The sequence below is a fragment of the Leptodactylus fuscus genome, chromosome 3 (genome assembly GCF_031893055.1).
Source record: "Leptodactylus fuscus isolate aLepFus1 chromosome 3, aLepFus1.hap2, whole genome shotgun sequence".
Classification (NCBI taxonomy): domain Eukaryota; kingdom Metazoa; phylum Chordata; class Amphibia; order Anura; family Leptodactylidae; genus Leptodactylus; species Leptodactylus fuscus.
In genome coordinates, this window is record NC_134267.1 from 129,196,060 (window position 1) to 129,223,832 (window position 27,773).

A 27,773-nucleotide genomic window follows, 5' to 3' on the forward strand; every position below is an offset into this window, starting at 1 on the left:
ACCATCAAAGGCACCATCAGGCGTTTCTTTACAACAACCCACCATCTCTCAGACATTGGAGCGGCGGCAGAAATACACTGCTAACCACCCACACGCGCAAGCCTTGAACGCCAACATCGCTAAACTGCTGGCCCAGGAGATGTTGGCGTTCCGGCTTGTTGAAACTCCCGCCTTCCTGGACCTGATGGCAACTGAGGCACCTCGCTATGCCGTCCCTAGCCGTCACTACTTCTCCCGGTGTGCCGTCCCCGCCTTGCACCAGCACGTGTCACTCAACATCAGGCGGGCCCTTAGTTCCGCGCTTTGCACAAAGGTCCACTTGACCACCGACGCGTGGACAAGTGCATGCGGACAGGGACGCTACATTTCACTGACGGCACACTGGGTGAATGTAGTTGAGGCTGGGACTGCTTCCCAAACTGGCCCGGTGTACCTCGTCTCCCCGCCTAACATTCCTGGCAGGGACACGAGAAGAACACCCCCCTCCTCCTCCTCCTCTACCGCCTCCTCCTCCGCCACCGCCTCCTCCTCCGCTGTTAGATTGACCCCAGCTACGAGTTGGAAACGTTGCAGCACTGGCGTTGGTAGACGTCAGCAGGCTGTGCTGAAGCTGATCAGCTTGGGGGACAGACAGCACACTGCCTCCGAGGTGAGGGATGCCCTCCTCGATGAGACGGCAATATGGTTTGAGCCGCTGCACCTGGGCCCAGGCATGGTCGTTTGTGATAACGGCCGGAACCTGGTAGCAGCTCTGGAGCTTGCCGGACTCCAACATGTTCCATGCCTGGCCCACGTCTTCAACCTAGTGGTGCAACGTTTCCTAAAGAGCTACCCCAATGTTCCAGAGCTACTGGTGAAAGTGCGGCGCATGTGCGCCCACTTTCGCAAGTCGACAGTAGCCGCTGCTAGCTTAAAATCTCTCCAGCAACGCCTGCATGTGCCACAACACCGGCTTTTGTGCGACGTCCCCACACGCTGGAACTCAACGTTTCAGATGTTGAATAGAGTGGTTGAGCAGCAGAGACCTTTGATGGAATACCAGCTACAAAACCCTAGGGTGCCACAAAGTCAGCTGCCTCAGTTTCACATCCATGAGTGGCCATGGATGAGAGACCTTTGTGACATCCTACGGGTCTTTGAGGAGTCCACAAGGAGGGTGAGCTCTGAGGATGCGATGGTGAGCCTTACAATCCCGCTCTTGTGTGTTCTGAGAGAATCCCTGATTGACATCAGGGATAACTCAGATCACACAGAGGAGTTAGGGATAGCATCCGATCCGTCACAGCTGGAGAGTAGGTCCACACATCTGTCCGCTTCACTGCGTTTAATGGAGGAGGAGGAGGAGGAGGAGGAGGAAGAAGAGTTGTCCGATGATGTGATGGTGATACAGGAGGCTTCCGGGCAACTTCGAATCGTCCCATTGTTGCAGCGCGGATGGGTAGACATGGAGGATGAGGAGGAAATGGAGATTGAACTTTCCGGTGGGGCCAGAGGAGTCATGCCAACTAACACTGTGGCAGACATGGCTGAGTTCATGTTGGGGTGCTTTACAACCGACAAGCGTATTGTCAAAATCATGGAGGACAACCAGTACTGGATCTTTGCTATCCTTGACCCCCGGTATAAAAACAACATCTCGTCTTTTATTCCGGTAGAGGGGAGGGCCAATCGCATCAATGCTTGCCACAGGCAATTGGTGCAGAATATGATGGAGATGTTTCCAGCATGTGACAGTGGCGGCAGGGAGGGCAGTTCCTCCAGTAGGCAACCAAGTTCTCACCGGTCCACACAAACGAGGGGCACACTGTCTAAGGTCTGGGACACCTTGATGGCACCCCCTCGCCAAAGTGCCGCTACGGAGGGTCCTAGTGTCACCAGGCGTGAGAAGTATAGGCGCATGTTGCGGGAATACCTTTCCGACCACAGCCCTGTCCTCTCCGACCCCTCTGCGCCCTACACGTATTGGGTGTCGAAGTTGGACCTGTGGCTTGAACTTGCCCTATATGCCTTGGAGGTGCTGTCCTGTCCTGCCGCCAGCGTCCTATCTGAGAGGGTGTTCAGTGCAGCCGGTGGCATCATCACTGACAAGCGCACCCGTCTGTCAGCTGAGAGTGCCGACCGGCTCACTTTGATAAAAATGAACCACCACTGGATAGAGCCTTCATTTTTGTGCCCACCTGTGTAAAGCACCCCAACATGAAACTCCATGTCTGTACTCAACCTCTCCAATTCCTCCGCATCCTCATACTCATCCACCATAAGCGTTGCACAATTCTGCTAATACTAGGCTCCCTCCAACATGATTTCCCCCAACTCTGCTGGTTAGAGGCTCCCTCCACCCTGATTTCCACCAACTCTGCTGGTTAGAGGCTCCCTCCACCCTGCTTTCCCACAACTCTGCTGGTTAGAGGCTCCTTCCACCATGAATTTGCCCAAACTGGGCTGTTTAGAGGCTCCCTCCACCATGAATTGGTCCAAACTGGGCTGGTTAGAGGCTCCCTCCACCATTAATTGGTCCAAACTGGGCTGGTTAGAGGCTCCCTCCACCATGAATTTGCCCAAACTGGGCTGTTTAGAGGCTCCCTCCACCATGAATTTGCCCAAACTGGGCTGTTTAGAGGCTCCCTCCACCATGAATTGGTCCAAACTGGGTTTTTTAGAGGCTCCCTCCACCATGAATTGGTCCAAACTGGGGTGGTTAGAGGCTCCCTCCACCATTAATTGGTCCAAACTGGGCTGGTTAGAGGCTCCCTCCACCATGAATTGGTCCAAACTGGGCTGGTTAGAGGCTCCCTCCACCATGAATTGGTCCAAACTGGGGTGGTTAGAGGCTCCCTCCACCATTAATTGGTCCAAACTGGGCTGGTTAGAGGCTCCCTCCACCATTAATTGGTCCAAACTGGGCTGGTTAGAGGCTCCCTCCACCATGAATTTGCCCAAACTGGGCTGTTTAGAGGCTCCCTCCACCATTAATTGGTCCAAACTGGGCTGGTTAGAGGCTCCCTCCACAATTAATTGGTCCAAACTGGGCTAATTAGAGGCTCCCTCCACCATGAATTGGTCCAAACTGGGTTTTTTAGAGGCTCCCTCCACCATGAATTTGCCCAAACTGGGCTGTTTAGAGGCTCCCTCCACCATGAATTGGTCCAAACTGGGCTGGTTAGAGGCTCCCTCCACCATGAATTTCCCAAAACTTGGCTGTTTAGAGGCTCCCTCCACCATTAATTGGTCCAAACTGGGCTGGTTAGAGGCTCCCTCCACCATGAATTGGTCCAAACTGGGGTTTTTAGAGGCTCCCTCCACCATGAATTGGTCCAAACTTGGCTGTTTAGAGGCTCCCTCCACCATGAATTGGTCCAAACTGGGCTGGTTAGAGGCTCCCTCCACCATTAATTGGTCCAAACTGGGCTGGTTAGAGGCTCCCTCCACCATGAATTTGCCCAAACTGGGCTGTTTAGAGGCTCCCTCCACCATGAATTTGCCCAAACTGGGCTGGTTAGAGGCTCCCTCCACCATGAATTGGTCCAAACGGGTTTTTAGAGGCTCCCTTCACCATGAATTGGTCCAAACTTGGCTGTTTAGAGGCTCCCTCCACCATGAATTGGTCCAAACTGGGGTGGTTAGAGGCTCCCTCCACCATTAATTGGTCCAAACTGGGCTGGTTAGAGGCTCCCTCCACCATTAATTGGTCCAAACTGGGCTGGTTAGAGGCTCCCTCCACCATGAATTTGCCCAAACTGGGCTGTTTAGAGGCTCCCTCCACCATGAATTTGCCCAAACTGGGCTGGTTAGAGGCTCCCTCCACCATGAATTGGTCCAAACGGGTTTTTAGAGGCTCCCTTCACCATGAATTGGTCCAAACTTGGCTGTTTAGAGGCTCCCTCCACCATGAATTGGTCCAAACTGGGGTGGTTAGAGGCTCCCTCCACCATTAATTGGTCCAAACTGGGCTGGTTAGAGGCTCCCTCCACCATTAATTGGTCCAAACTGGGCTGGTTAGAGGCTCCCTCCACCATGAATTTGCCCAAACTGGGCTGTTTAGAGGCTCCCTCCACCATGAATTTGCCCAAACTGGGCTGGTTAGAGGCTCCCTCCACCATGAATTGGTCCAAACGGGTTTTTAGAGGCTCCCTTCACCATGAATTGGTCCAAACTTGGCTGTTTAGAGGCTCCCTCCACCATGAATTGGTCCAAACTGGGGTGGTTAGAGGCTCCCTCCACCATTAATTGGTCCAAACTGGGCTGGTTAGAGGCTCCCTCCACCATTAATTGGTCCAAACTGGGCTGGTTAGAGGCTCCCTCCACCATGAATTTGCCCAAACTGGGCTGTTTAGAGGCTCCCTCCACCATGAATTTGCCCAAACTGGGCTGGTTAGAGGCTCCCTCCACCATGAATTGGTCCAAACGGGTTTTTAGAGGCTCCCTTCACCATGAATTGGTCCAAACTTGGCTGTTTAGAGGCTCCCTCCACCATGAATTGGTCCAAACTGGGGTGGTTAGAGGCTCCCTCCACCATTAATTGGTCCAAACTGGGCTGGTTAGAGGCTCCCTCCACCATTAATTGGTCCAAACTGGGCTGGTTAGAGGCTCCCTCCACCATGAATTTGCCCAAACTGGGCTGTTTAGAGGCTCCCTCCACCATGAATTTGCCCAAACTGGGCTGGTTAGAGGCTCCCTCCACCATGAATTGGTCCAAACGGGTTTTTAGAGGCTCCCTTCACCATGAATTGGTCCAAACTTGGCTGTTTAGAGGCTCCCTCCACCATGAATTGGTCCAAACTGGGGTGGTTAGAGGCTCCCTCCACCATTAATTGGTCCAAACTGGGCTGGTTAGAGGCTCCCTCCACCATTAATTGGTCCAAACTGGGCTGGTTAGAGGCTCCCTCCACCATGAATTGGTCCAAACTGGGGTTTTTAGAGGCTCCCTCCACCATGAATTGGTCCAAACTGGGGTGGTTAGAGGCTCCCTCCACCATTAATTGGTCCAAACTGGGCTGGTTAGAGGCTCCCTCCACCATGAATTGGTCCAAACTGGGCTGGTTAGAGGCTCCCTCCACCATGAATTGGTCCAAACTGGGGTGGTTAGAGGCTCCCTCCACCATTAATTGGTCCAAACTGGGCTGGTTAGAGGCTCCCTCCACCATTAATTGGTCCAAACTGGGCTGGTTAGAGGCTCCCTCCACCATGAATTTGCCCAAACTGGGCTGTTTAGAGGCTCCCTCCACCATTAATTGGTCCAAACTGGGCTGGTTAGAGGCTCCCTCCACAATTAATTGGTCCAAACTGGGCTAATTAGAGGCTCCCTCCACCATGAATTGGTCCAAACTGGGTTTTTTAGAGGCTCCCTCCACCATGAATTTGCCCAAACTGGGCTGTTTAGAGGCTCCCTCCACCATGAATTGGTCCAAACTGGGCTGGTTAGAGGCTCCCTCCACCATGAATTTCCCAAAACTTGGCTGTTTAGAGGCTCCCTCCACCATTAATTGGTCCAAACTGGGCTGGTTAGAGGCTCCCTCCACCATGAATTGGTCCAAACTGGGGTTTTTAGAGGCTCCCTCCACCATGAATTGGTCCAAACTTGGCTGTTTAGAGGCTCCCTCCACCATGAATTGGTCCAAACTGGGGTGGTTAGAGGCTCCCTCCACCATTAATTGGTCCAAACTGGGCTGGTTAGAGGCTCCCTCCACCATTAATTGGTCCAAACTGGGCTGGTTAGAGGCTCCCTCCACCATGAATTTGCCCAAACTGGGCTGTTTAGAGGCTCCCTCCACCATGAATTTGCCCAAACTGGGCTGGTTAGAGGCTCCCTCCACCATGAATTGGTCCAAACGGGTTTTTAGAGGCTCCCTTCACCATGAATTGGTCCAAACTTGGCTGTTTAGAGGCTCCCTCCACCATGAATTGGTCCAAACTGGGGTGGTTAGAGGCTCCCTCCACCATTAATTGGTCCAAACTGGGCTGGTTAGAGGCTCCCTCCACCATTAATTGGTCCAAACTGGGCTGGTTAGAGGCTCCCTCCACCATGAATTGGTCCAAACTGGGGTTTTTAGAGGCTCCCTCCACCATGAATTGGTCCAAACTTGGCTGTTTAGAGGCTCCCTCCACCATTAATTGGTCCAAACTGGGCTGGTTAGAGGCTCCCTCCACCATGAATTGGTCCAAACTGGGTTTTTTAGAGGCTCCCTCCACCATGAATTTGCCCAAACTGGGCTGTTTAGAGGCTCCCTCCACCATGAATTGGTCCAAACTGGGTTTTTTAGAGGCTCCCTCCACCATGAATTGGTCCAAACTGGGCTGGTTAGAGGCTCCCTCCACCATGAATTGGTCCAAACTGGGGTGGTTAGAGGCTCCCTCCACCATTAATTGGTCCAAACTGGGCTGGTTAGAGGCTCCCTCCACCATTAATTGGTCCAAACTGGGCTGGTTAGAGGCTCCCTCCACCATGAATTTGCCCAAACTGGGCTGTTTAGAGGCTCCCTCCACCATTAATTGGTCCAAACTGGGCTGGTTAGAGGCTCCCTCCACAATTAATTGGTCCAAACTGGGCTAATTAGAGGCTCCCTCCACCATGAATTGGTCCAAACTGGGTTTTTTAGAGGCTCCCTCCACCATGAATTTGCCCAAACTGGGTTTTTTAGAGGCTCCCTCCACCATGAATTTGCCCAAACTGGGCTGTTTAGAGGCTCCCTCCACCATGAATTGGTCCAAACTGGGCTGGTTAGAGGCTCCCTCCACCATGAATTGGTCCAAACTGGGCTGGTTAGAGGCTCCCTCCACCATTAATTGGTCCAAACTGGGCTGGTTAGAGGCTCCCTCCACCATGAATTGGTCCAAACTGGGTTTTTTAGAGGCTCCCTCCACCATGAATTTGCCCAAACTGGGCTGTTTAGAGGCTCCCTCCACCATGAATTGGTCCAAACTGGGCTGGTTAGAGGCTCCCTCCACCATTAATTGGTCCAAACTGGGCTGGTTAGAGGCTCCCTCCACCATGAATTGGTCCAAACTGGGCTGGTTAGAGGCTCCCTCCACCATGAATTTGCCCAAACTGGGCTGTTTAGAGGCTCCCTCCACCATTAATTGGTCCAAACTGGGCTGGTTAGAGGCTCCCTCCACCATGAATTTGCCCAAACTGGGCTGTTTAGAGGCTCCCTCCACCATGAATTGGTCCAAACTGGGTTTTTTAGAGGCTCCCTCCACCATGAATTGGTCCAAACTGGGCTGGTTAGAGGCTCCCTCCACCATGAATTTCCCAAAACTTGGCTGTTTAGAGGCTCCCTCCACCATGAATTGGTCCAAACTGGGCTGGTTAGAGGCTCCCTCCACCATGAATTTCCCAAAACTTGGCTGTTTAGAGGCTCCCTCCACCATGAATTGGTCCAAACTGGGCTGGTTAGAGGCTCCCTCCACCATTAATTGGTCCAAACTGGGCTGGTTAGAGGCTCCCTCCACCATGAATTGGTCCAAACTGGGTTTTTTAGAGGCTCCCTCCACCATGAATTTGCCCAAACTGGGCTGTTTAGAGGCTCCCTCCACCATGAATTGGTCCAAACTGGGCTGGTTAGAGGCTCCCTCCACCATTAATTGGTCCAAACTGGGCTGGTTAGAGGCTCCCTCCACCATTAATTGGTCCAAACTGGGCTGGTTAGAGGCTCCCTCCACCATGAATTTGCCCAAACTGGGCTGGTTAGAGGCTCCCTCCACCATGAATTGGTCCAAACTGGGTTTTTTAGAGGCTCCCTCCACCATGAATTTGCCCAAACTGGGCTGGTTAGAGGCTCCCTCCACCATGAATTGGTCCAAACTGGGGTTTTTAGAGGCTCCCTCCACCATGAATTTGCCCAAACTGGGGTGTTTAGAGGCTCCCTCCACCATGAATTTGCCCAAACTCTGCTGGTTAGAGGCTCAATCCACCCTGATTTTCAAAACAAATGTTGGTGCCAACCTCAACTTACTACAAGGGCCAAATTCACTGCTGGTGACAAGCTCTCCTCACTGCAAGTGCCAAATACACATGTTTCAAGGTGTTTTCCTACTGTCAGAGAGGTGGTATTGAGTGTGTAAAGTGTGTAGTTGTTAGGCTGTGATGTTGGGGTAATAGAGGGTCTTTGGTGTGTTAGATGCCCCCAGACATGCTTCCCCTGCTGTCCCAGTGTCATTCCAGAGGTGTTGGCATCATTTCCTGGGGTGTCATAGTGGACTTGGTGACCCTCCAGACACGGATTTGGGTTTCCCCCTTAACGAGTATCTGTTCCCCATAGACTATAATGGGGTTCGAAACCCGTTCGAACACACGAACATTGAGCGGCTGTTCGAATCGAATTTCGAACCTCGAACATTTTAGTGTTCGCTCATCTCTATTTAGAATCTCTTATCTTTGTGCTGCTTGCACTATTGGTTTTGGCTTATAAGTGCTCATGGAAAACACTAACCAAAAAACTGATGTGTGAATGAAGTTTTACAATTAGTCTACTGGTTGCAAAAACACATCTAAAAACCATGATGAACTAATAAGGAAAGTAAGGAAAGAATGGGGAAAAAAAATTTATTTTCTGAAACCATAATACCCCTTCCATTTACATTCCCCCTTAACAGAGTAGTAGTCTGACTAGTAACTATGAACTACAGTGTAACCAAAGCAGAACAAGTTGCTATAAGCTCCCGCTAAAAGCACCTATCTCCCACCCCCTCTTTTCCCTGCTCTCTGTTCATCGCTCTTCTAAAGGTTATAAGTCCCTCTTTTGAAGAACATTCTCTCTTTCTGAGTCAATTCCACTTTCAACTAATATAAAGCAACCAGAGCTCTGCAATGTCTAAGATCTCCAGGCGCTGCAGTTCGTACACAGGCTGTATTAGTAATATTGGAGTCACTGAGCACTGGAATCATTCTATACTGATGTACACCACTGTTTTAGAATAGGCTATTATGATGACACAGCATAGAATACCGTATGTACTGTATTGCCAGCACAGCTATTATTATTGCATGTAAGTAACATTAGATTATACTGCATGTAGAGCTTGAATGTCAAAGCTCAAGTGCAGAGAGCATATGTCTGTATCTGTTAGTGTAGTGTTTCTAAATGTTTCCACAAATTCATATATTGTGCCCCTCATATTAAAACCATAGTTATTAAAGGGGTATTCCCACATCACATACTCACCAGTCTTCACTGCTGTAAAATCTTCTTTCTTCCTGGATTCTTGCGTCATTTGGTGGGCGGGGTTTCACATGCAACCTGCTGTTTAGCTCCACCCCCAAATTAGTGTGTAGCTCCTCCCACCACATAGCATGATCCTATGGGGCGGCTGAAGGGACTCTGATGTCATCAAAGTTCCTCCAAAAACACTATATGCACAATATTGGACTATGAAGTACAGGCAGGAGCAACTCCATTCTGTGTTACATACAGAGACTGCCTGTCTCTGCCATAATGAACACAATTGAATTAGCTAGCCTGATAACTGGGAGAACAGAAGACGAGTTCAGAAATGAAAGCAGCTCCTCTCCCCTTTCTGAGAGCAGGGAGGTAGGTCACGTGGTGTAGACACAGGAATAGCTAGAAACACAGGCTGGCTCCCGTGCACTTAGCCCCTCCTCCCTCCCCCCTGAGAGCAGGCAGCTACATCACTTGAATTTTGAGCAGATAAGTCAAGGGCTGTGTCAACAATGAATTGAATAAAGTAAGATAGTGGACAACAAAGCAGTTTTGCTGAAGCAATGTATTTAGGAAAAGTCTTACATCCACATTAACAAGCAGTATAGATAGGATCCTTGTGATGGGACAACCCCTTTAAAGACAGGCTCAGTCTGGCACCCAGGGAAGTATACACTCACCGCACTACATAGAGATAAGCAGTATACAGCATGACAGCCACGTGCGGATATAATAAACTTCTGCAGCCACTCACTGCCTTCAGCTGTCCTATGCAGTACATGAAGGTATCACCACTAAGGCCATGGATTGGCTGCATAGTTCAAGCTGGGCTATTGAAAGTCCAAGCTTTTCCTTTGTTTTAGATTATTAATAGTTTGTTTTAAATCTACAGAATTGTGAAACTTTTTAATATACATCATCCTTTTCATCTACCATCATGTACTAACTAAACTATACTTTAGACTGGTTCTGTGAAGACAATTTAATATTAAAACATGTTCATTAGGCTATTAGGTCCATTGACTACTAAAACAATAGTTATGATGTTAAGATACTTGGTTATTTTTCATGAGTAAATTCAGTTTCTAGTTAATTCTTCCACATTTAGGGGTTCACATTTGGCCTTTGATCACCTACATTTGAGACAAGTTATAGTCTATGTATAATTTCACATTGCAAAATATACAAAGAATCTTATAAATTCCATGATTTAATCCCGCTGTATTTTCCGTGACAGAAGCGTACTTAGGTGAAAATGACTGCACCGCATGTCCCTCAGTGCTGCGCTCATTACTTCAAACACTCACTTTTCTACCTGCTGTTACTTGGAGTGGAAATAAGGTTGTCCAATACAGCTAGAAAGTGGTTCATACTTGGTGAGAAGATCAAATGGAAAAAACAAAACTCAAGTTTGGGAGTTGCATGGCAACTACCCAACTGTAATTCAAGTGGCGAATAATGTAAAGATGAAGGGATTTATGTAAATTTTCATTTACAAAAGACAGCATGGGACCTTTCATCTGCATGTGTTATTCCATTAAATGCACAAAAAGTGGTAATTTCAATCCTACACACGATGCAGAAAATTAGCCTCCCTATTGAAGTATGTCCTATTTTCAGAACATGTCTGTATTGCAGATTTTTCAGCAACTTCAAGATCTAGTTAGTTCTTACTCTCTACTTATATGAACCTGGGAATACATAATAAAGGACCTTTGGAAAACATGTCAATTTAAAGGGATAATCCATTAAAATAGTCAATTTGAAATGGTAATTATCCCTTATGGAACCTTTATAGCTTAAGCTACATTGCATTATAATTAGCAGTACAGTTGGTAGGGGGAGTAGAAGGACAAGTACCGTATCTACCAGCACTACAGATTCCATCTTCCAGGATTACTTGTCAAGTACCGATGTACATATTTTATGCCAGCCATATTAGATTAGGCCAGAAGGGACTGAGTTTGTGTTACCCTGCAGGAGTATCCTTGCATCTAAGTTGACATATACAGATGTAGCATGTTAAACCTTGCTACATCTGTAGGCTGGCCAATGCTAGAGATTTTAGATAGCTGCTTTTTTAAGGGGTTTTCCCATTAATATTTTTTTTCTAAATAAATGCTGGAGATCTAACTGCAGGAACTCCTGACAATCATGAGAATAGGGGTACTAAAGAACCCAAGAGTTTGTGAATTGAGTGATGATGTGTGTGACCATTGCTCAAGATAAGGTGAGAGATAGGATACTCCTTTAATATTCCCACCATGGGGAATTTCAGTTAGTTACAGCAGCATGGATAATACAGTAATATATTACAAGAAAGAACACATACAAGAATAGCAGATAGAAAGATACTAGGAGTCATAGCAACTAAGAAGAAAAGAAAGACTCAGGATCATTTAGTTCTTTGTGCGAAATGATCTCCGCTTAGCCTGATATTGATTATACAGGCTGACCGCAGTTGGGAGGAAGGATCTTTGATAACGCTCCTTCTCACACTTGGAGTGAAGTAGTCGGTCACTGACAGCACTGCCCAATGCTGTTATGGTCTCATACATGAGATAGGAGATATTCTCCAGCATGGAGCTCACCATGGACAGTATCCTTCTGTCACCCACCACCTGTACTGGGTCCAGGGAGCTCCCCAGGACAGAGCTGGCCCTTCTAACCAGCCTGTTGGTTTGTAAGGACAATATCTCTTACTTAAATTGGGGCAGAGGTTGTACATTTGGGGGCTAGCATTAAACTATATTTGGCGATGCCATAGACTTTGATCAGTGCACATTCCTGGAAATGGTTGTTAAGGATAACGAAGAATATTTGTAATAGCCAGTTGTACAGGCATGGCTAAATTAGTGGAAGTATGCCTATTAAAACATACTGAGTGTTGTCTACTTGGCTCTTTTTCATGAAGCTCTTACAAGAGGTGATTAATACTGCAACATTTTTAGCAGCATGATATATATTTTTTAAAAATATGAGTACCAGGGTGAAGTAATCCTTACACGCTCATACTTTAGCTCTAGAAACAACTGTTCCTACAGCACATCATGTAGGAAGAACAACAGGATACAATACACCTACCATCCACATTTCAGGCAAAAGCATTAAGAAAGTAAGCTGCTTTTCTCAGCTCTTTTGCCATCTCTACTTGCCAAATATGCTATTTGCAATTTAGAATTGGCACTCTTTCCATACAGACAATTAGTTAAACGCAGTTGGCGATTACCCTTGTTTACCATGCTGTACTCTGGTGCATCACATTCTCTATTCTCACCCCCATCTTGTTGATCTCCCTTTCTAATGCTGTGTGTGGGTTTGTACTGATTATCTACAAAAACATATCATATCTCATAATAACATTAAAAGTAATATACTGCTTTCAAGAAAGATTTGCAGTCAGTTCATTATTTAAGGATTATGTGGTCAACACATCTTGACAGTTTGTATCAAGTAAGCAGAAAAAAAAATCTTCATTTTAATTGGACTGAACTACAATAACAGATACAGCCAATGGAGAAGAGAGGCAATGTTTCTAGAAAACTCCCCATCTTTATACCATGTTAATGGAATACAACAGAGGGAACACTTCGTTTTACTGATGGATGAATGGATAGAGCATAACGCCACAGAAAATTGGGGAGTCCATTAGAATAAACCAATAGGATCTCCAATACCGTGTATCCCATGTATGTTTAGGAGGTGTCAGGTGGCTTAAGCCAACATTGAATAAAGGTGTAAAGTAAGGCCGGGTTCACATGGCAGAAAATGAAGAATAATTTGAGGTGGACATCTGCCTCAAATACCTCTTCCATTTCCGCCTTTTTGCCCTCCTTTGGCTTTTCCCCACTGACTAAGTACAGATGAATCAGCTTAATCAAAAAGTTGCCTCCCTCCCCCAGAGAAGTGGTGGGTGTCCGAGCAGTAAGTGAGAGTGAAGTCTGCACTTACCACTCAGCTCTGTCGATGAGCACGTCTATCAATATTAATGGAAGTGCTTATTGCAGAACCTGAGTGGGCCTTGCAGGTGCTTTGTGCCCGCCCTGGCACCTGCCTGGATTTACCAGTTGCTGTCATTGGCCCTGGCCATGACCCGTTCTTTGTTTACATTGTATCTTTAATTTCATAGTGGTAAGGCCACGTAACTGCAGTCTCATCCCATATATGTTTATGTGACTAGGCTGTATATACATTGCATGGTCAATATAGAACATACAGTATGTAATATAAACAGACCCCCTATCCCCTTCAAACAGCAGATCAGTGACCACTGATCTCTTCTTGATGATCTATCCTGAGGACAGATCATGAATAAAAATGAACTAAAAAGCCCCTTTATAAAGCCCAAATATCATCATAATCAAATTAATATTATGCTCCCTGACAAATACTGCAGACCCCCTAATGACTGCCCCTTTTTATTCATAATGACCCCTTATATAAACTATGCTCCCTCCTATTTATAAAAGCCCCTAATGGCCCCTTTTATGAATGTCCCCACCTTTAACTTTATAATGTCCCCTCGTGACCTCTCATATAAATTACCCCCCCCCCCCCCTTATGGTCATAATGCCCAGTAACAATCCCTTGGACTATTAAAATGCTCACATCTGCCGCTGCCTCCTCCTCTTCTTATGTCGCTCTCTCTGCACCATGACCAGACATAGGACATCTACGTCTCAGTACATCGCTGTGATGTCATCCGTCTGCCTGTGCGGAGATCCGGACATCTTTTCTGTAGTCCTGGTACCTTGAAAAGCCTGAAGTGGCTTGCGGTTTACAAGATAAGAAGATAAGAAAGCAGCAGGATGCATTTTAATATGATCAGTGTCCAGGTTATGTCGAGCTAGTTAAAAGAATGCCATGTATTAATGGCAGCCATTGGGTGGGCCCCACAGAAGGAGGTGGCCTGGGGCCGTTGCTCCTTCTGTTCCCCCCAGCTAGCTATGCCTCTGAGCAGAGATCTATGTGTTTGACAGTGCAGCATGGCAGAGATCATATACAGTATTACAGTACATATTGCTGAATTACAGATCCATTAAACTGATAGTCTTTTACGAAGCATAAGTCGGTCTCTTTGAAGACTGTGTTCACTACTGATGCAAGATCACTCATTGATAACATCAACTGGTGTTTTCGTTCCACTAAGTGAATAAAAGTAGCATATGTTCCATTTTTATATTATCCATGTTTTATAGACTCAACATCCCTATGGATAAACATTGACTTTGCATTATGGATAAAAAAAAAACTGTTTTACTACTGATACAAATAATACAGTATGTTAGAACTAAATAGGATATGATAAAGTCTATTGTGAGAGTACTGTGCCACCATAAAGTGGATTCACATGCAATAACATACAGTAGGTTTATACAAGTTCCATTTGGATGAATAGAACAGTTGCAGACATTTCTGTAACAGAGTCTGCTATATGTGAATCCATTACGCAAAAGCAACTGGTTTCTATGTTTTGCTTCAAAACTGTTAGTTGCCTTATATAATAATAGTATTGTATTATGTAGCAACATATAAGGCAGTATTCTTACCAGTATATCTTAGACTGTGCCAGAAGTAACAGACATATATGTCTCAATATTTACATGAAAACATTAGAAGTAACTATACAAGCCTTTCAGTTTGTAGCTCCATTAGTGTATTCACTAAACAAGGTGTATTTACCATCAAAACATAGACTAATCCTATTAATACTTCAGTTAACAAGATTGAAAATAACTGTGCACAAAGTCACACATTAAAAGGGTTGTCCGGGGAGTATTTATTCACTTACTCGGTCCCTTGGATGCATTTGATGGACCAAGGGGTTTTGGCGACGTCACAACTGAACAACCCTTTTAAGTAGTGAGTAGTCTTCAAGAAACTAAAAGGGTTGTTGACTACAATAAAACAGGGTTACATTATGTGAGGAGATGGAGTGCTTGAGTGCAGTTTTGATTTCTCCATTGAGAGCAGTTATGGAAAAGAAGGGATAAGCAAAGAGCAGACACAGAGATAACCAATATGGTTATAAGTCAACCCTTGGATAAACTGTCAAAATTTACATTGTGGTGTATCCTGATGCATTTTTGAACAATCTGGTGCATCTAGTGGGAGATTACATTTTTCAGACCTGTATGACAAATAGGAGTACAGTCGTACAAAAGGGGTACTGCTTAGCGTGAAAAAGACTGCGGCTCAAAGGCGGCAACATTTTGGTTATAATACTATTGACCTGTCCTCAAGGTAGGTCGTTAATATCAGATTGGCTGGGATTCGATACTTGAACATCAGTTCTGCAGCCTCAGGCCTGGTTCACATCTGCGTTCGGTATTCCGTTCGGTCCGCTTGGGGAGGGTGAGCTACAGACAGGCCATATGACTCATGAAAGTAACATCACAAGCCTGCGGGCCATGGTGTTGGACCCCAACTAACCTGATATTGATGACCTATCCAGAGAATAAGTCATCAATATTAAAATCCTGGAAAACCCCGTTCATACATCATTTACAAAGAGTAGTATGAATGGAAATGGGATAAATTCCACCACCGATTTTGTATTACAAATACTCATGCAAAGTACAGACCAAAATACTTTGATACATTTGTTTTGTTTTATTACTTTATTGTACTCATTAAAGATTTTTAATATTTGACCTTTCTTGCCTAAAAGAAAACATATACTGGAACCTCTCTGGTCAGATGTTGTAGCTAAAAGAGGGGCTGAAAGCTGGGAACTCCTTTTCTATGCTGCTTACATGAACTAATACAACATATGGACATCTGCAGACACACAGAGCTTATGAACAAGCATATACATGTAGCTTTAGGAAGCTGCGTGACCTCCGTGTGCAGCTGTACAGGCTCAATTGAATGCTGTAAGTACATGAGTATTCTCCTTAGAAGCAATACTCCACTAACAAAATAGTATATATATATGAAATTCGGTGGGTTTTGGAGTATATGGTGAGTGATTAGTGGGTATATGGAGGCACAGTAAAGGTGTATACATCTTCATACGACTTGAAGATTGTACTAGGCGTAAAACACAAAAATTAAAATCAAAACATTTATATTCACCTTTCATTACCTGTTTTGGACCTCTTCGCTGTTTCCGGCAGTCTGCCTCTGCTTCCTCGCTGTGTCTGGCGCTCTTCTATGACGTCTGGGGTCACCAGTGAGGCTTTTGATTTGGCCTCAACAGTGACATGGGCACACTGATCGTCATGACATCAGAAGACACCCCAGAGTATAATAATTTCCCTGTCGGTTCTATCTAAACACGTTCGGACCGAACCAAGGGTTTATTTCGTCCAAACAAACGTTTCCAATGAAACAAATCTTCTGAGGTTTGCCCATTTTAGTCATAATTTCATTTAGTAATTGTTAACAGATCCTTCCATACACTCAAATGTATCAGGGACCCATGAAAACAAGTGTCCCTCACGTGTTGCAGACGACCATGCTGTGGGTCAGTGTTTTATCCGTGCATTTCACAGAGAGCACACAGGTCCTATTCTAGTCCTATTTTACAGCCCATACTTCCAAGGCTCCTATTCATTTAATGAAAGGAATCGTGGAAGTATGGCCAGTGCATCTGTGGCACATAGGGACATCCCCGTGTCCCCATGTGCAGCCCATGTTTTTAAATCATGGCAGACCAGTTACAGCAAGGTTATTTGCAACTGGCCTAAGGGAGCCTTCACACATGGGTATCACATTGAAAACAATAGGGAAAAAAGCCTCCCATTGATTTCAATGGGTAGCGCTCGTAAGCACCCATTCACGTCAATGGGAGCTGGTTTTTACGCGTTAGTTCTGAACGACTTTTATGTTCAGAATGAGCGGAGCGTATACTCCGTGTAAAGGCTCCCTTAGATGGCCATGGAAAATGGATCTTTTTCACTGCCGTTTTGCATCTTGGTTTTGTGAATGTAGCCTTAGTTCAAAAACACTGTAGCCATATGTCACTTTAAGCTAATAGTTAAATACTGAAACCGGTACAATACAAAAAAAAAATCTGTTTTTTAAAAATTATCAACAAAAAATATATAAATGGACACAGAATGGATGCAAAATGTCTGTTACAAATAGATCAATCTGAAAAGAAATGGTGAGCAAGGCCAAAAACTCTTGCAGAAAAAAAGCAGTATTTTATATTTCAATATGTCAATTATGCCTATGGAAGCAGAAAGTCTGCAGAGGAAAACTCTGTGGACTTTCTATGAAAAGCATTGTGGGTAAAAAAAACAATTCAGATTTTTAGCTGTGGCCCCCCTATATGCGGCCTCAGCCTCAAACTCATTGCCTTTTTTTACCAACATTTCAAAATGCTAAAAAAATTACAAGTGAAGGAGCTTTACATGAACTTTCAACAGCCATACTATAGTATTTTATACTTATTTTGAGGATCTTAATATTGTACACCATGCTTAAAATGCAAGCTTTAGTTTTGATAACTTGCCTTTTTTTTTACAAGCTAGAGTTCCTGAAGACTAAAATATTTATGATTTACTACAATGAAAAAAGAAGAAATGAAATGTGATTTGCGTATAAGATGGAAGCAATTCCAATAAAAACAAAATTACCACTCCAGAGTCACAAAGGACATTAATTCTAACCACGGACTACATAACATGACAAGCAAACATTGTGGGAAAACAGTAGCAATCCCTTGAAATCACTGGAAACATTGGAGTCTTCAGGGCAAAGCAAACATTTGTTTTCAATCAGTCGCTCATTATGTCCTCGGTTTGATCATGCAGCCTTTCTACTAACAGCAGTCCAACAACTCTCAGACCTGCTTTCCGCTCACACAGGTTTAACCAAGCATTTTCTTTGTCAAATCTCCGCTGCATGACGAGAACAAACACGCTAACATTACACTTATAGCTCAGCCGTACATTCTTGGCTGTGAGAGTGAGGGCCTGTGGCAGCCAGGAGGTGACATTAACCGCGGGTCATCATGCATACTAACACCCGGACTACAGAAATTCTGCCTGGAGGAAGCAGTGGTTTCACTAACCAAGAACAGATAAATTACAGTAACTCACTACATTACTTATCCTTGAATATTCTAGGCAGGTGTAACAGTGCTGAATCTGTCATTTTATACTCGTGCATTTCATACATCATGGCCATTCGGAGAAAGGTTCCCATTTTCTGTTTAGTTCTTATGGTTTTGCCTCAACTGGTGGTTTTAGAACTGCTTTATGTAGAACCTTATGGACACATGAAAACCATTTTGGGAGAAATTAGCCAAAAATGCAGCAGATAGAAGTAGCAATATTGTATTTAGTCCAAGTACTTGTGCACATGGCCATATCCCATCTCTGTACAACCCTTGAACTGTTTGCAGCCACACTAATATAACCTTACAGGGATACTGTAGTTTTCCAAATTTTAGAGTCTGAAGCCTTATAAGCCTAGGAGGCCCTTCACACGGAGTATACGCTCGCTGATTCGGAACGTGTAACACGTTCCGAATTAGCGGCGTTAAAACAGATCCCATTGCTTTCTATGGAAGCCGGCATACGTGCGCTCCCCATAGAAATGAATGGGCTGATTTTTTTCCCTATTGCTTTCAATGCGATACGCGCGTATCACATTGAAAGCAATAGGGAAAAAAGCAGCAGGTTCACACCTGCGTTCGGATTTCTGTTCCTCGGGTCCATTGCTTAAAAAGAGGTTAACCACCCCATAAACTATATAATGAGGTCTGCAGGGTTTCCCCCTGGAAAATGCGGAGAGAAAAGTCCTGCTTACAAGACTTTTTTCTCCACATTTTTAAAAGTGGAATGGGGAATGGAATCCCTGGGTACTCACCGAGCGCAGATGTGAACCTAGCCTTAGTCCTTTTACATTTAACTAATGCAATTCAATCCAATTCCCTGTACTTTATCTATTCAACTGGGCCTGAATCTGACATGGACATGTGAATGCATATATTTTTTTCTAGAGGCAGTAACAATGAGGATCAGATTGACAATAAATAACACATGGTACCAAAAAGCAATTAGACATCATTATTTCTTGTAAACAGGAAATTCACCCCAACATAGAAAATCTATAGTGTTTGGTAAACAACATGAACAAAGTGCAGCAATAGTGAACGTAAGCCTGTGATGAATGATGTCCCATGAGCCTCCTGTATGCCAGTGAGCACATGATTTGCTAGTTCTCTCACCTTCTCTAAACTCACGATCAAGCTCAGCAAGTTCTTTTTTTCTTTGTAAATATGTAGAAACTGCAACTAGTTACTGATCCTCTGCACTGAGGCAAAGCTATTTCATTTCATTTTGGTATTTTACACCAACATCTAGTATGCATATGAATCTACACCTCTTATGATTCTTGATGATAATGGACCCAAAGCAATGAAATATATGCCATCTAAATTCTTTAAAAATGCTAAAGGTGCATAGTGTTCATTTATGGATACTCCCTGTGTTGGGTCTCACACCAGTCTAGCGAATAAGTGATTCTTACAAAAAAGGAGACAATCAATCAAAACTTTTGTTAGCGCAATATGAAAGTTCATTTGGTGAATGCTACATCTGTAAGCAGGTCTCCCAATTTATATTCTATTCAGAGGCTTTGCATGCTTGGCCAACAGACAGAACATCATCAGAAGTAATAAAACTTGTGGGATCAAATGATGCACAGCCAGACCAAGGCATTAGGAAATAAAAAATGCAAGTGTATGGCAAATTCCCCTTTAGTTTATATAGCTGTGATTAAAGGGAGCCTGTCATTGGGAAAAGTGCTTTTGAGCTAAACACACATGTGAATAGCCTTTAAAAAGGCTATTCTATTACTACCTTTACTACTTCTGTTGTCCCCGCCATTTCTTTTTAAACTGCTTTATTTATTTATGCTAATTAACCGACTGGAGCACCCTGGGCGTCTCCCAAGGCCTCCGAGCACCCCCATGTCATACCTTTAGTACTGCCCCTCCACTGCTTGGGCTCTGTCTGTCCTCCTCCTCCCCGGATACTCTGACTCCTCTGCCTGCCCTCCTCCTCATATCTCAGTTCAAAGCTCAGTTCTCCAGAGTACTACACCGACATCACCCCTTGGACATGCAATACAGTGCTTGTCTGAGTGGCCATTTTGGAGCAGTATGCTCAGTACTGCAGCAAACTACACCAAAGTGGCTGCTCGGAGAGTACTGGGTATGTCTGTGCAGCCATTTTGGTGTAATTTTCTGGATAACTGAGGAGGAAGGCAGACGGAAGAGGAGGAGTATCTGGGGAGGAGGAGGGCAGACTGAGCCCAAGCAGTGGAGGGGCAGTCCTAAAGGTATGAGGTGGCAGGTGCTGCGACCTTGGGGAACGCCCAGGTTGCTCCGTGGGGTTAATTAGTATAAAGAAATAAAGCAGTTTAAAAAGAAACAGCGGGGACAACAGAAGAGGTAAAGGTAGTAGTAGTAGTAGTAGAATAGCCTTTTTTTTAAAGGCTATTCAGATGCGTGTTTAGCTCAAAATCATTTTCTCCAATGATAGAATCCCTTGGTCCTTTTTTGGCCTTGGGTAAGCCCTTTTATTGGCTACCTACGAAGTAGGCCTAGAATGTAAATATGTCTGTCATAGGGACATAAGAATTTATACCCCACTATGGGCAGTATCTGATACAAGTAATGACAACTGGCACAACTTTATATAGGTAAATCAATAAATATATGAGCTTAGAAACCCTTAAAGCTTACTATATATACCAGTAGTAAAAGTAAACTCTCATTTTTCCATGGGATTTACAGTTTTAACATCAGAATTGAAATGTCATTATAAGCCTGGCCTTGATTCTCCCATGTACTGTATAAATCAGTCAGGTCGGAGCATTTGTGAAGGGATGTGTGCTCATGCATAACAACAATTTATCCGGGATATGAATATTGCATATGATTCAGTGTATTTCTGAACTTGTAGCATTATATATTTAGTAAGACCGCCTTTTGGCAGTCAGTTCACTAGACAAACAATTTCTAGAAGCAGACTCCCAAGGATTGTACCTACATATCAAGTAGGATTGCTATCAGCAAGGAATATACAAGAACCACTTAGAAAATCTGTAAACCAACCGTACACTTTAAATGGCCATTCTATTGAGATATAGAAAGAATTTGTGCCTTATTTGATTTCGAATATTCAAATGGATTGTACCTAAATTATTTTAATGCAAGATGTTAATATAGCTGGAAAATGGAGACAGCACAATAGAAGATGACAGCACATAGAATGGTTACTACAAAAATACTAGATGGGGAAAATAATTTATTTTTAATCATCTGCTACAATGCAATAGCGAAATACTGAATACAACTCAAATTTGAATGCGAAGGATAAGCATCAATATATGACAATGTGAGGAACGTATTAATACAAAGAGGAAAATGAGCTGGTGAATTCCGCTAAGACAAAGAGAGATATGAGTAAGAGCTTAGTAGTCGACATTCAGCTACAAATTTAGGTAATCTGTGGCCTAGGCATGAAGTAGAATATAAACTAGTCATACTGTATGCAGCTGAAAAAAATACACAACTTATAAAAAACTACATATTTACAAGTGCACAAGTTTACTCTAAAAAGAATATATAACTGAGCTTTGGCAATAGCAATTTATTTGTGGCTATACCGGTCTTATAGTCATCCCCTACAATGTGAGACAACAAATACAATCCTATGTATTGTATGTAAGATTCAGAAGCATAGCAAATGGAAACACACGTGTTACTACACAATCAACGCAAATGATACAATGCTGCTGGTGTGTGAGTTTCAATGTAACATGAGAGCAATGATAATGAAAGCTTTAGTTTTTCTAGACACTCTAAAAGTACAGCGTGAGTCACACAGACAGAGCCCACCAGCAACAGTTAGTGGTTTCCTCCTTCTCGCAGCCATAAGCAGAATCTAATTATGCCCTGGATAATAACACGCCCATTACTATTTCAGAAACTTATCTCACTTGTCTCAAACAAGTGACAGAGCTTCCTCTGCAAATGCACATGTAGACAGTAATCTTCATTCATCTCTGGTGCCCAGTGAGCTACCTAAGGCCACTACCTCTAAAGCCGATAGATAGATAGATAGATAGATAGATAGATAGATAGATAGATGACAGATATTCAAAGGAACAAGAGAATGCCATGCTATAAGATATTGAGCCATCACCTGTGTGTGGAAGGCATGTATTTTTTTTTTTTTTTTAATGTAGATTGTGAGCCCGATATAGGGATCACAATGTACTTTTTTTTTCCTTATCAGTATGTCTTTTGTAGAATGGGAGAAAATCCACGCAAACACAGGGAGAGCATACTAACTCCTTGCAGATGTTGTTCCTGGTGGGATTCAAACTTAGTACTCCAGCGCTGCAATGCTAACCACTGAGCTACCATGTTGCCCCTTGTTAGGCATGTGATTTGAACAAGCAATAATGGAGAACCATTTTAGCAGCAGCTATCTCTTAAGGCTCAGTTCACATAGTGCTTTTTAAGCAATAACTGCATGTTTTTCTAATTGCAATTATAAGTAGCACATTTTTACTATGTCAGTAAATCAGATGTTATCAATGTGATGTCCATTAGCTTACAGCTGAAATACATAGCAACATGTGGCATTGCCTCAAGTAGGAAAGGGAGTGATCCGTGAAAACACCAAAAAACAGACCATGACCCATATTTTGACGGTCCATTAAAATGGACCAGCAAAATATTGGTCATATGAATAGTCCCCATTCACAGACCGTGAAATTAGTGCAGCTTTGTGACGGCTGTTACACGTCATATGAATATAGGGTAACAATGCTGAAGTTTCTTATCAGCCAGACATTGCATTGGAGACAGATGTTACTAAAGCACATGCCTATTTTCCATAGATGCCAGCGGTGTTGGTGCACTATCCTAATATCCAAAGCAAATGACTAGTGACCATAAAACTACACAAACAACTGCATAATAAATAGCCCAACAGAAAGAGTGTGGGAAAATATCAAATCTTCACTGACTTGTCAGAAAAATAACACCATGTATGGCCATGTTAACAGGCTTCCATTGCAGATACTCATCTTCAGTCTCATGTGTAACAGTGCACACTTCATACACAGTCTTGCACACAGCCTGTTGAGCCAGCACACTGGCAAAAGTACCTAATGCCCTTTAAGATGCCATAATGGTCCTAGATGGGAAAGCCCACATGGCTGCACTATAGAAGAATCTTCTCCATGAGACTAATAACACAATGTAAGTTTTTGGAATATACTATAGGTATATATTAACATATGAACAACAACAAAAATTGAGGAATCCAAAAAGATAATAAAATATAAAATAATAAATAATAAAATATATTAACATATGTACATTACTTATCAGAGTTCACAATAATATATAGTAGGCTACAAGATGGCAGGGTTCTCTGAGGGTTTTTTCATTACAACAAACTTTTAATGCATATTGTATATTACTAATATTGTATATAGGTTTACAGAAAATACCTGGTAGCTACACTAGATAACAAGGCACAACACAATACAGTCCCCTATAAGATGTCAATACCATCTCACATGTGACTATGCATTTTCTCAGAATGCATTACACAGTATTGGAATCCTTTATAGGCATACATACAATTAGTAGGATTTACAGTGCATAGCATAGCCCACAGTAGTAATACCGGATACGATATCAGAGCTCTGGATAAATGTTTCTGTACAATATATTAGGGATCCATTCATATACATTTAGATTACTTTATACATTTAGGTAATTCTTATAGAGCATAACACAGATCTGACAAGTATATAACATCCTATTAAATGCCAGGAGTGTGACAACATGTGAAAGCCCTTGTCACTGTGCAGGTGGTTAGGACTTCAACATGCATTACATGGTATTGGTTTCTTTACAAGTTTACATACATTAAGTACTAATTATATTGCATAACACAATTGTCACTGATATATAATATCCTAGTAGATGTCAGAACCAAGTATGTCGAGTATGTAACAACCAGGGTGACTGTGCAGGTTGTCAGGGCATCAACTTGCATTATATGCAACTGGTTTCTTTGCAGGTTTACATACCTAATGTAGTAAATACAACTCTCACTAATATAACATCTAATATAGATCATCCTGTAAGATGCCAGAACTGAGCTTGTGTAGTATATAAAAGCCATTGTAACTCTTCAGGCTGTTAGGGCTCCATAATGCATTATGGATTTCTTTACAAGTTTTATATTCACTACTCTCACTGCTATATAATATCCCATTAGGTGCCAGGACTTTGCCTACATGTGAAAGCCAATGTGACTGTGTATATTGTCAGAATTCTATAGTGAATGATATACTACTGGACTCCTAAATACTGTGGTAACTGTTGTCACTAATATATAGTATCCTAATAGGTGCCAATACTATGCCTATATGTAAGAGCCCATCTCACTGTACAGGTTATCAGGACTCCATAATGAATAATATACTACTGGATTCCTTTACAGGTTTACTCACACTATGTACTACACTATTTTGAGTGAACAGCACTGTTCTCACTGCTATATAATATCCTATTAGGTGCTAGGACTATGCCTATGTGTAAGAGCCCATGTGACTGTGCCGGTTATCAGGACTCCATAATGAATATTATACTACTAGACTCCTTCCAAGGTTTACTCACATTATATATTAGAGTAATTCTAGAGAACAGCACTGTTCTCACTGCTATATAAAACACTGTTAGGGTAGGACTGTGCTACATGTGAGAGCCCATGTGAAACTGTACAGGTTATCAGGACTCCATAATGAAGTATATACTCAGTGGACTCCTTTACAGATTTACACATACTATGCACTGTAGTCACCAGAACTGTTCTCACTGCTATATAACATACTGGTAGGTGCCAAGACTATGACTATATGTAAGATTCCATGTGACTGTGCAGGTTATCAGCACTCCATAATGAAGTATATACTAGTGGACTCCTTTACACACACACTATGCACTGTAGTGATACTAGCGACCAGCACTGTTCTCACTGCTATATAACATACTGGTAGGTGTCCGGACTATGATGTAAGAGCCCATGTGACTGTGCAGGTTATCAGGACTCCATAATGAAGTATATACTAGTGGACTCCTTTACACACACTATGCACTGTAGTGATAGTAGTGACCAGCACTGTTCTCACTGCTATATAACATACTGGTAGGTGTCAGGACTATGATGTAAGAGTCCATGTGACTGTGCAGGTTATCAGGACTCCATAATGAAGTATATACTAGTGGAGTCCTTTACACATACTATGCACTGTAGTGATACTAGTGACCAGCACTGTTCCAATTGCTATATAACATACTGGTAGGTGTCCGGACTATGATGTAAGAGCCCATGTGACCGTGCAGGTTATCAGGACTCCATAATGAAATATATACTAGTGGACTCCTTTACACACACAAATCAAATCAAATAACATACTGGTAGGTGTCAGGACTATGATGTAAGAGCCCATGTGACCGTGCAGGTTATCAGGACTCCATAATGAAATATATACTAGTGGACTCCTTTACACACACTATGCACTGTAGTGATACTAGTGACCAGCACTGTTCTCACTGCTATATAACATACTGGTAGGTGTCAGGACTATGATGTAAGAGCCCATGTGACTGTGCAGGTTATCAGGGATCCATAATGAAATATATACTAGTGGACTCCTTTACACACACTATGCACTGTAGTGATACTAGTGACCAGCACTGTTTTAATTGCTATATAACAAACTGGTAGGTGCCAGGACTAGAACTACAAGTGAAAACCCATGTGACTGTGCAGGTTGTCAGCCTGCTATATCCTATGTATAGTAGGGGTCTTGTACTCACACAAAGACGTGGTAGACGAATGCCCAGCCTCGGGGTCTCTCCAGCACGTTGTACAGATAGTTCTGCAGCCTCCGGTACTTGACGTTCCGCCGGCAGCTCTGGCTGCTGTTGTACGATAGCGGCTTCCCCAATAAGCTCATGCGAGCTCCCTGTTTCCCCCTGCGGCTCTCCTGTAAGCCCCCTCCCGGCCCCCCACTGTTGCCTCTGCCAGTGTCACTTGTGCCAAGGAGAAGCAGCCCGTCACCCCTATTGGAGTTCAGCAGCACTCTGCTGCCCCGACCCGACTCCACATCCTTCATGCCGTAGTAGCGCTCTCTGCCTCTGCCTCTCCCTCCAGAGCTGCTTTTCATCCAGAGCCCAGAGCCTCCCTCATCGCCTCCACTATGGTTGCGGGGCATGGCATCACCGGCGTGGGCACAGAGGGCAGAGCGGGGTGCTCGGGGTGCATGCACAGATCAGACCTAGGGACGAGGTGGCAGAGCTTTCTGGCTTCAAGCTGAGTCTTGGCGACTGTCAGATCGGATCACAAGAACTTGGCACAAGACATACACACAGGAAAGGTCTGTGTGCAGGATACCCAGGGAATTTGCAGCGTGTCTGTCACTTGGAGATGTCAGGGGCAGAGCTCCCATAGACAGGACGTATCCTCATCCACACCACAGTAGTTGCACTCTTCTTCTGCTCTGTCACATAATGCCACATATTCTCCTCCAGAGTCAGAGCTCTCCTCAGTCAATCGGATTGTCTGCCCTGTGAGGAGGCACCATGCCCAGCAGATCGCAGGCACAGCACAGGTTACACACCAAGATGTTGTCTAGTCTCAGCCCCTGCCAACCTGTGTGACACCCTTTCACAAAGTGCCACCTCCAGCCACAGTCCTTGCCATCAACTGCTCCAGTCTCCTTGTTGTGACGAATAGACAGGCGTGTGATGGTCACAGATCACCAGCTGCAGAGTGCCCATGTAACACAGATCCCACAAGATGATCTCCTCAGCTGATGTCACTTCTGGAGCTCAGCACTGTGGAATTCCCTTGCTGCTCTTTGTACAGGAGGGGCCAGTGATCACACAGCTCTGTACATCCAGCAGGCTGCTGAAGCTCCACACACAAGACAAGTGATCACACAGCTCCGTCCTTCCAGCAGCCTGCTGCACCTTCATACATGGTAAGTATAGTAGCTGTCAGGAGCACAGATACCCCACCACTATGTCTAGCAGGCAGCTAGACCTCCATACACAATAGGAACAGTAGCTGGGAGAAGCATGGAGCCCACCACTTCTAGGCTGTTGCACTTTCCACCACCAACTTTTCCAGGAGAATTCACTAACTCGGCGCACAGTATGAATAGGTTGCTACCAGACACTTGTCCCTATGCAGTTAGCAGCTACAGTACTTCTGCTGCTGTTGCTGACATACAGGCTGATGTGGGAGTGGAGGAGGGGGGTGTGGGGAAATGAACAGAAGCTGTTAACACTGTGCTGTGGGGGAGAAGCAGCTGGCCACATTCCTCCTTACCCAGGCAGCAGCAGCAGCTCTTTCCTTTCCCCTTCCTTCACATGCTATATATGCTCCTTACTGTGAGTCTACATGTCTGCGCTGGCGTCCTAAAGCACAGGTGCAACCAACAGTCTGAATGGGGGGTGGAGATCTTTGAGGGCTGCGCAAATTTTACATTATATAAGCCCATCCAAAACTAAGGCTGTCACTGGTTTGTAGGCAGAACTGAAAGCAGCTGTAAAATCTG

The 27,773-nt window shown here is 44.2% G+C and overlaps 1 protein-coding gene across 2 annotated transcripts in view; it reads right to left on the reverse strand.

The window, feature by feature from the left end:
• The window catches only part of KCNQ5 (potassium voltage-gated channel subfamily Q member 5), a 504,835-nt gene extending 477,288 nt beyond the window's left edge, over positions 1–27,547 (reverse strand). For both annotated transcript variants that reach the window (XM_075268353.1, XM_075268351.1), the window contains exon 1: positions 26,029–27,547. In XM_075268353.1, coding sequence (XP_075124454.1) covers positions 26,029–26,426 — 398 coding nt within the window. In that variant the 5' untranslated portion in view covers positions 26,427–27,547. The remainder of the gene's footprint in view (positions 1–26,028) is intronic.
• Positions 27,548–27,773: the final 226 nt, after the last annotated feature.